Source organism: Terrapene carolina, unplaced genomic scaffold (assembly GCF_002925995.2).
Source record: "Terrapene carolina triunguis isolate 2854851 unplaced genomic scaffold, T_m_triunguis-2.0 Scaffold191, whole genome shotgun sequence".
NCBI classification, from domain to species: domain Eukaryota; kingdom Metazoa; phylum Chordata; order Testudines; family Emydidae; genus Terrapene; species Terrapene triunguis.
In genome coordinates this window covers 1,344,740-1,354,399 of record NW_020664542.1, presented here as the reverse complement: position 1 = coordinate 1,354,399, position 9,660 = coordinate 1,344,740, and the positions used below count along the sequence as shown (strand labels likewise).

At 57.2% G+C, this 9,660-nt stretch overlaps 1 protein-coding gene across 4 annotated transcripts in view; it reads right to left on the bottom strand.

Moving 5' to 3' along the window:
- Positions 1-9,660, bottom strand: part of NAV1 (neuron navigator 1) — a 281,812-nt gene that overhangs the window by 88,694 nt on the left and 183,458 nt on the right. For all 4 annotated transcript variants that reach the window (XM_024218023.3, XM_024218044.3, XM_024218030.3 and 1 more), the window contains one exon: positions 6,928-7,030. In XM_024218023.3, coding sequence (XP_024073791.2) covers positions 6,928-7,030 — 103 coding nt within the window. The remainder of the gene's footprint in view (positions 1-6,927; positions 7,031-9,660) is intronic.

Below are 9,660 nucleotides of genomic sequence, written 5' to 3'. Positions count from 1 at the left end.
GGCCGGGGGTGCAAATCAGGATTGAGGGGCATCAGCAGAGCGGTGGGTGGAGGAAGCTCGCACAGCCCCTGCCATGCACTCAAACCAGCCTATTACTTCCTTATTTTAACATCAGCCAAATTCCTCAGCCCCTCCAATCTGTACTGTACTGTACACAAACTGCACTTCCTCCTGCTGCTGAGTGGCCCGGCTGCCCAGCGCCCACCTCCTTCAGACAGGGGAGTCTCCATGGAGATGCCTCCAGACTCTCTGGACACCTGCAGGCTCGGTAGGCAGGGGATGGAGAGACTTGGCTGACTCGGCCTTGGCTAAATCAGGGATTGGTCCCACTGTCTGTTTTGCTGACTCATCAGGCTGCACAAGGCAATGAACAAAGGGAGACTGGTCTGAAATCCACGGGCATTTGCTAAGGCACAGAGCGGGCCCAGCCTCGCCCGTTACCCTGCCCTGCTGGGATGTAGGGGACAGGGAGTCCCGTCCCTGCGGTTATTCAGTGCTTAGCTCCGTTAGCTGCGAAGCTGAGTCAAGTCTGAGCTGCAGGGGGGGGGGGGTGATGGCCGCATTGGAACATAATCCCATCGTAACACCAGAGCAGAAGAGGCCAGGGTGCGAGGAGGGGAGAACCACTGGGTAAGTTGCAGGAGTTGGCACTCCACTAACATCTCCCGTCTGTGGAGTTTTGGGGGATCCCCCAAACCTTAGCTGCAGACCCAGGCAGCGAGCAAAGGGCTTTCACCACAACTCCTTGGTGCGCATCCACATTCCCCACCGATGGGCGTGCAACAGAGAGCGGCCTCAGAGATCCCAGGGCATGTGGCACCTATGGAGAAGCAGGGATGGGAGCCACCGCGTCGGAGGCTGGGAGTGGCACTAGACATCGATCAGCGATGGAAGAAAAGCCAGGGAGCCCAGCCCCAAACCTTGCACCAACGTTTTCCACAGTCTGCGGTACAGCTGGCGATTTGCACACTTGTCTCCTGCACTTGGCTCACGTTCATAGCGCACTTAACTTGTGATCTCAGTCATAGAATCATAGAAGATCAGGGTTGGAAGGGATCTCAGGAGATCATCTAGTCCAACCCCCTGCTCAAAGCAGGACCAATCCCCAACTAAATCATCAGCCCACACGCAGTGCGCTCGGCCAATGCTCGTATGCAGGCGGCGTGCTTGGCCCGTTCTCTCACACGGCGTCTGTTGTGCTCAATGCACAGGTTTGGCTCACTATGCGTTGATCTTGTGCCCAGTCCGGCCGGTGCACACGCCTTGCTCCAGCGGGAGGCTCTCGGCGCTAACACGTACCTTGTTCCCTTGACTCGTGCCTGCGTTCTCTGCTTGGGCCCTTGGCCACTGGCTCAGATTTCCCGCACATCCAGCATGTCTGTGTGTTCTGCCCCTGGCCCCTGATGGTGATTTCAGTGCACTCGGCTCTTGTGATGGACTCTTGCACCCTCGTGGTTTTCAAGTGCTCAGCTCCTGCACCGTGCTGTGTGTGTTGGCGTGTCCCACTTGCTCACTGACATCTGTATACTCTGCTTGTGCACATGGCTCACAGTTTCCGTGCAGTGAGCACGTGCCCCCTTGGCTTGTGCTGTGGGTCCCCAGTGCAGGCACGTTGGACTCTATGCGCTCAGACTGTGCCCATAGAGTGTGTACTCTCCGAGTGCTTGGCTAGTGTACATCTGTCTCCTGCTCTCTGTGCACACTCTTGGGTGTGTTCTAGCCTGGGCTGGTGTTTCCGGCGCTCTCAGCTCCCGTGCATCTGGCTTGTGACGGCTGCATGCTTGGCCTGTGCTTGCTGCATAGAAATGCAGGGCTGGAAGGGTTCTCAAGAGTTCATCTAGTCCATTCCCCTGTATCTTAGACCATCCCTGACAGGTGTTTTTCTAACCTGTTAGCAAAAACTTCCAATGAGGGGAATTCCACAACCGCTCGAGGTAACCCGTCCCTGAGCTTAGCCACCCTTAGATAGGTTTCCCCAATATCTAACCTGAATCTCTCTTGCTGTAAACTCAGACAATTCCTTCCATCTACCCTCGGTGGACAGGGAGAACAATTGATCACCATCCTCTTTATAACATTATTTACCCATCCGAAGACTTCTCAGGTCCCTGCTCAGTCGTCTCTTCTCTAGATTAAACATGCCCAATTCTTTCAATCTTTCCTCGCAGATCAGATTTTCTAAACCTCTGATCGTTTTTGTCTCCCCACTTTGGCCTCTCGCCACATGTCCACATCTTTCTCAGGGCGTGGTACCCACAGCTGGACACAGTTCTCCAGCTGAGGCCTGACCAGTCTGTGCAATCCCTGCCTCTTGCTCACAGTCAGGTCCTGGTTTCTGCTCATGATCCTCTGCTCCTGCTTTCGGGGCTGCTGTGTTTTCTGGGCTCGCCCCAGGGGCTGTGCTCCCGGTACTGGTGCAAGAGCATAGCAAGCGTTCTCCGCCTGCTCCCCTTGGGCTGCCTGGGTGCTCAGCCCATGAGCTCACAGCAGCTTGTGCACGGATGGCTCCTTGTAGGCAGGTCTACCTTACCCCACTCTGAGCCCCAGCGTCTCCGTGCACACAGCGCCACAGGGAATAAAGGTGCATGGAGCTGGGCCACGCCGCTGCTTGCAGGAAGCTGTTGCTAGTGAGCTGCCAGCTAAACATTAAGCAAAGCAGATGGGCTGGAGCTCTGCCCTCCTTCCCTCCTGCCCTGACTCATCTCGGGTGGAGCTCAGCTGGCAGCTCTCCTCCTCCCGAGTGCCCTCACGGTGATCCAGCGTGAGACTCTGGTTACGCAAGATGGGAAGGCGAAGCCACAGGTGCTGTCCAGGAGCCGGATTGCAGGAGACCGGAGGGGTGGAGCCTTCCCCTCTGACTCCTCACCCCGAGCGCCCACTCAGACAGGGGGCTGGCGTTCACAGGGGCGGGAGCGATGGTTGAGTTATTTATTTCGGTTCATGCCCAAATGTCCTTCAGCTCCCTGAGGTGGAGATAGGGACCACCCCCACAACACACCTCCCCGCCCCTCCCACGGGGGCAGGGAGGGTCCCGCAGCCCTGATGGGTCTCAGCTCAGATAGTGACACCCTGCTGTGCAGAGACCTGACAATGGGCACCCGGCTGGGAGCAGCCGCTCACGTCCCAGGCCTCCAGGCAGCCGCAGAAGGGACCCTCGCTGAGCTATCCCCTGCATGACACACGCAGAAGGGACCTCCCTGTCTCTCAGCCCTGTCCCTGGCTCCTTGCTCTCTGCAATCCAGCTGGCTGCTTTGACCCCTCATTCCCATCACTGGCCTCTCTGCCGTTATCACTTGGCCGCTGATTCCATGGACTCAGTGGTGAGCTAACCCTGCCCGCGCTCCCTTCCTCCTCCCACTGGCCACCCCTCACCAGGGCACAGCCTCTTCCTGCTCCGCTAGCTCAGTCTCATCACCTCCAAGTGAGAATCCCCTGCCGCCCCCCAGCCCAGATCCCTGAAGAAGCTGCTGTCTCTGCATTAGCTCATCTGGGCCACAGAGCCAGGGAGGGGAAAAAGCTTACTCAAGCCGGGCACGGCTGCCAGCTCCGAGGGTAAGCAGCGTGACAAGGCAGCTCCCCCGGAGCTGTGCTGCAATAGGCCCAGAACTCTGGCCTAGGGGCCAACTAGCCCAGCCCTCCCGGCTACAGGCCACGCTGGCTAACGGAGCCCCCCGATCCAGCAGGAGCTGAGCCTGCAGCCATTGTTTGGAGCAAGGGGGGCCCAGGCCTTCGTGGGATTGGGCCCAGCATTTCACTGCTAAAGCCCATGCCCCAATCCCAGCTAGCCAGTGGCAGGAGCTTGGAGGGAACCTGGGGGCGGGGAGATGTGCCTGGCCACTCATGGGGAGAGCTCAGGGTGTCGTGTTAATTATGAGGGGCGTGGTTCTGGGTGACCCAAGAAACTCCACCCCCACCCCTATGTTAGCAGCTGGTCCAAGAAAGATCCCATTGGAGCAGAAATTATGGCCCCACCCCACCCCTCCCGTACAGCCCAGCGCTGCCACATGTAGCCAGCACGGCTCCCTCCTGCCGGATGTGAAGGGGTTGGAAGGGGAGATGGGTCGGAGCCAGGGGCCCAGTTTCAGCCCAAGCTGCTGCTGTGTAGGGCCTGGGGAAGGCAGCCCCATGGGGCGCGATGCAGGCAGGTCAGGCCATGCATCTCCAGGAGGGGGCCCTGGTGCCTAGCACTCAGGGATAGGTGTGGTCGGCCCCAGGTCTCTGATCCATGAGGAGTCTCCTTCCTTCAGCACCAGGACAGTGTGCTGGGTTGGCACAGGGAAAGCCCTGTGCATCTCAGGATGGGAGGCAGGAGCTGGGGGCCTTGGGGAATCAGCCCTGCCCGCTGGCTGGTTTTGAGCAGCGGGATGGCACGTTACCGTGTCTAGCTAGGGGACCTCCCCCGCCTCCTGGAGGGGTTGGGGGGCTCTCTGAAGGCTCCCAACTTTCTGACTGACTCACTGCATTACCTGGGACAAGTCCCTGCCCCGCTCTATGCCTCAGTTTCCTCACCTGTAAAAGGGGGTAATAATGATATGGAGCCAGACATTGCGGAATGCTTTGAGACTCTTCCCTGAGAGGCACAGCTTGGTCTTTGCTCGGTGGTGTGGGGAAGGTGATGCAGAGAGCTACCATGGTCAGAGGTGGATTCCACCCAGGACCTTCTGCACCAAACCGTGGGCAGCCCCTAGGGGGAGCGGTGACCACGGACTCTGCAACAAAGCACTTTAATCTCCCACTGCCCTTGTGCTTTTAAGTAGTTGAGCCTTTTCCCGCTGCTTGTGCTGCCCCCTGCAGGGGCAGCGGGGCTAGTGAGAGCTGTTAGCTGGGCTCCCCAATGAAATCCCCACATTGGCTGAGCCCCTATTCCAGTGGGGCAGAGCATAACTCATGCTGGGAGCCAGAGCGGGGGGAAGGGGGCTTCAAATGGACATAAACACATGGGGGTCCTCCTATTGCCATAACCCCCTAGGGCAGCTGTGCTCATCCCTGGTGCTCTTTACTGAGCAGCTGGAGTCAAACTAGCTTCCCTGTGTCTCTCTCCTTCTCCACCTGGCCTGACGCCACCCTCTAGTGGCTGCAGCCCCCATTGCAGGCTGACATGGGTAGTTCCCAGTGCCCTGCTTTGGAGGAATTTGAAGCATATCCTTGCCCTGCTCACTTCTCTTCTCCAAACCAGATGGGGATTTGCTGGTGTCCTTAAGGAATCACGAGGCCAGTCAAACTTGTGTCTCCAGCACCGTACCCGGGTGAGCCTGGGGAAACCCGTGATCGGCTCGGGCAAGCAGCTCTGCTTTCACAGCTGGGGTGACACACGGGCTTGCCGTGCCATGACCTGCAGATTCCACCAGCAATTCATTCCAGTTGCTGGGAGAGCCTGGTATCAGCACTGCCCTCAGCTAGAGTGCAACTGCACAGGGGAACGGCTCACCACAGAGGGGGCAGAACTCCCGTTTGGGCTGCTACTGTAAAGCTATGACTGTAGAGGCAGTGTGCCCTAGGGGTTAGGGCACAGAGCTAAGACTCAGCCGACTTGAGTTCTAGTCCCTATTACGTGACCTTGGGCAAGTCATGGCCCCTCTCTGTGCCTCACTTTCCCCTCCCACTAGGTCTGTGTAGACCATACGCTCTTCAGGGCTAGGACAATCTCTTAGGCCTCTTCCATATTGAAATTTGCACAGATTTAACACAGTTTTTCAAGTCTATTTAACCCTCTGCATCTCAGGCCTTGTCAACATGACAGAGATAAGCCACAGTGTCAATTTACAGCAAGAGTTAAACTGGTGCAAGCCCCCGGGGGATGCACTGATTCTAAAACAAGCTGCTCTCAAACTGGGAGCTGGGAACAGGTTTAAATCATGCTGAAATAAGCGACCCTTATCCCGAAAGAAGAGTGTTCACACAGGGTTTTTTTAAAACTGGTTTGATTGATTGAACTAAACTAATTGAATTAAACCGCTGCATGTTTGTGTGTACCAGGGTCTACAAGCATCCCCATGAAGTTTCCACCAGGACTAAGGGCTTGTCTACATTTAAAACGCTGCACCACTTTAGTGAAGACACTGCCTAAGCTGATGAGGGGGGAGTTCTCCCATCGGCGTAGGTAGATCACGTCCACAAGGGGCAGTAGCTAGGCCGACGGGAGAATTCTCCTGCGGACCGAGTGCTGTCTACACTGGGGGTTGGGTCGGTTTAACTGCACTGCTCAGAAGTGTGGATTTTTCACACCCCTGAGCGATAATTATACTGGCCAAATTTTCTAGTGTAGACCAGGCCTAAATTGACTAAATTGCTAAAAAGAGCAGCGTAGACCTCCCTGCTCAGACTGGAGCTCAGGCTCGGAGACCCAGCCCTCTCGGCAGAGTGGGAACACCAACACGGCTATTTCTAGCCCCGGAGCGCTAGCCCTGCAAGCCTGAGTCAATTGACCCAGGCTCTGAGACTCGCTGCTGCAGGGTTTTTTTGGCCCTGCAGATGTACCCTCTGTGGCTGTGGCAGCCCCTAGCACAATGGGACCTTGATCTCAGCTGGTGCCTCGGGATGCCACCGAAATACACCTGCTAACGAGGTGCAACTCAATGTGAGTGGTGCTCCAGAGAGACTGGCTGGAGGGATTAGCGAGTGGGGCAGTGAGAGTCATCCCTGAGTCAGAGGATGGCAGCTCTCCATGCTGGGACAGAGGCCTCGGTGACACTGGGGCTGTCAGATTCTTTCCCCCGGGGGAACAGCCCCACCCTGGGCTGGAGACACTGCTGCAGAACGAAGCCCAGCCACATCACTAGCCCCTTGCCCCGCCAGGGTCCCCACCCCCCAGAAAGGGCTCAGCTTTGGGGATCAGACCCAGCAAGGAGCCATGCTGGCGGAGGAGGGGGAAGGGAGGGGTCAGGTGAGAGAGAGGGGGAGGGGAGAGCGCGGGCGTCATGGCCTCACCTGTGAGACACCTGGGAGCCTCTCAGGCTGGACATGGTCTCCTCCAGATTTTGCCGAAGGTCCAGCACGTTCTGCACCGTCCTCTTCCTCTGGGACTCGGGGTCTGTAGTAACACGGAGAGTGAAGGCTTTTATAGCCATGGCTGTAGGGAGAGGAGGGCGACATGGGCCCCCTCCATGCCCCCCCCCCCTCACCCACACCTCCCCCATCTGTTCCAGGTGCCCCCACGACGCTCCCCACGCCATGTGCCCCCTCCCCACCCAGCTGCCATCCTTACACTGTCTGCCCACGTGTCCCTTCCCTGCCCTCCCCCCACTGGTGCGAGCGCCACTCTGCTGCTTTGGTATCACAGAGCCACATTCTGCGACAGCTGGAGCCCTCAGCAGAGCTGTGAGTGTGACCCATCTCCCTGCCAGGCCTGGGGCGCTGGACCCGCACCCTGCCCAGGTGTTGCCAAGGTCCCCAAGAGCTGCTTTAGCAGGGAAAGTTTCCCTGCCTCTGCTCAAGGCCAGCGCCCAGGAGAGGGAGCATCTGCCTCCCGGCTCCTCCCGTCTCCGCTCTGAGATGGGCCGCAGGGAGAGCACCGGGCCAGAACTTCCTACACTCCAAGGCCAGAAGGGACCACTGGGACACTGCACAGCCCAGGCCAGAGAACTGCCCCACCGTAATCCCTAGAGCAGATCTGAGAAAAGACCTCCCGTCTGGATTTAAAAATGGCCAGTGATGGAGAATCCTCCACGAGCCCTGGTCAATTGTTCCAGTGGTTAATTACCCTCCCTGTTAAAATGTTCTGCCTTAGTTCCAGGCTGAAATTGTCTGGCTTCAGCTTCCAGCCATTGGGTCTCATTAGATCCGTCTCTGCTAGACAGAAAAGTCCATTATCAAATTTGTTCCCCATCTAGGATACTCGCAGACAGTAATTAAGTCACCCCTCAACCTTCTCTGTGTTACGCTAACTAGGCCCAAAGAGCTCACTCGAAGGCAGGTTCTCTAATCCTTTAATCATTCCCTAGGCTCTTCTCTGCCCCCTCTCCAATTTATCAACCTCCTCCTCGAATCGCGAGCACCAGAACTGGACCCAGGATTCCAGCAGCGGTCGCACCAGAGTCAAATACAGAGCTAAAAACACCGCTCTGCTCCTGTCCAAGGATTGCATTAGCAAGCAGCACAAATCTTCATTGCATTCTAAACTCAGTCCCAGCAGAGCCCCCCACCCAGCCAGGCACTGGCAGCTTCTGACCCCAGCTCCACGGGTGTGGCAGCTCCCCTCCCCAGCCAGCCAGCGCGCACAGGAGGGGAGCTCTGCAGGGTAGGGGCTTTCCACAAGCCCAGCTCACCCTCCTACTCTGCTTGGCTGAAGCTGTTGCATCATTAGTGCTTAGTGTCAGTGCTACAGCCCTCCCAGGGAGCAGGGGGAGCGGAGGGAACATGCGCATGGGCTTCAGGAACAAACAGAAGCCAGCAAGGAAATGCTGGGGCTGGCTGCCAGCCAACTGAAGGCAGAATGAGTGGCAGCAGCTGGCAAGCTCATTCCAAGGGATCTGAGCTGCTGCCCCAGGAACTGGAGCCTGCCATCACATGCAGGAATCCTGAGCAAACTGCTCCGCCTGCAGCCTGCATACCCAGGGGAGGGGTGCTACCTGGCTGGGTCTCCCTGGGATTGCAAAACTGGCAATGTCTCTTTGGATGATACGTTGCCTCCAGGGAAACGCCTCAGCAGGCCTGCAAACCTACCCTGGCAGCCTGCTGCAGCAGGGTGTGACATCCCTAGACCATTGCCCCGAGTCTGGAGGAAAGGGAGCTCCTAGTGCTAAAGCCACAAACCAGGGACCATCTACACTATTCAGTCAGCAGCCCTCTGCTCTGTAGATATCTATTTGTGCAATAGATCAGCAGACAGACAGACCGACTTGTTCACGTGCATTTTGGAAGACAGATGGGCAGACAGAGCAGTATACTAACAGCTAGGAGCGTGGACGGAGAGACAGAGCAGTATACTAACAGCTAGGAGCATGGACGGAGAGACAGAGCAGTATACTAACAGCTAGGAGCGTGGACAGATCTGTACGCTACCCTCTAGGAAAGACTGTCATTATGTTCGGGTTGGATGGCTGGATTAGATGCACCAGTTTGCTATCATTGGGAAGGATAGTTAGATAGATGGATTACGTAGATTAGGAACAAATGGTTTGCACATGGCCTGGCTACAATCGGATTTGTCCTCCCTTCAAACATAGCTACAACACTATTCCACCTGGTAGTGTAGACAGGACCCTGCTCGTTACAGACCGATAGGTTTGGAAAAAAACACAAGAACCTCTCCCGCAGCCCGAACCGGCACCCCTTATAGGAATCAAATCCAAAGGTCCATTTGCCCTGGGCCCGAGGGGCCACAACACTGAGAGAGTCTGGTGGGACATGTGGGCTGGCCTGGGACGGCACCTTCTCAGGAGATGCCTGTGACAGGTTTGGTCACGGAGATCCCCTTGTGACTGTCAACTGATGTGCTGAGATCACCTCTGAGCCCGTTTTCCCTGCCAGCTTGGGACTTCCAGGACCCTGCCTCGTTGAGCCAGACGCGCTAGCCTGCTGCAACACAGACCCAGGGTCCGGGCCACACCCCCAAAGCTGCAGACTTTACGTGAAAACAGCTCTGCAGGTTTCCTCTGCAGGCCGCCGCCCTGACACGACGGCGACCGCGACCGCAGGCCCTGCGTGGCGCCGGCTCCCGCC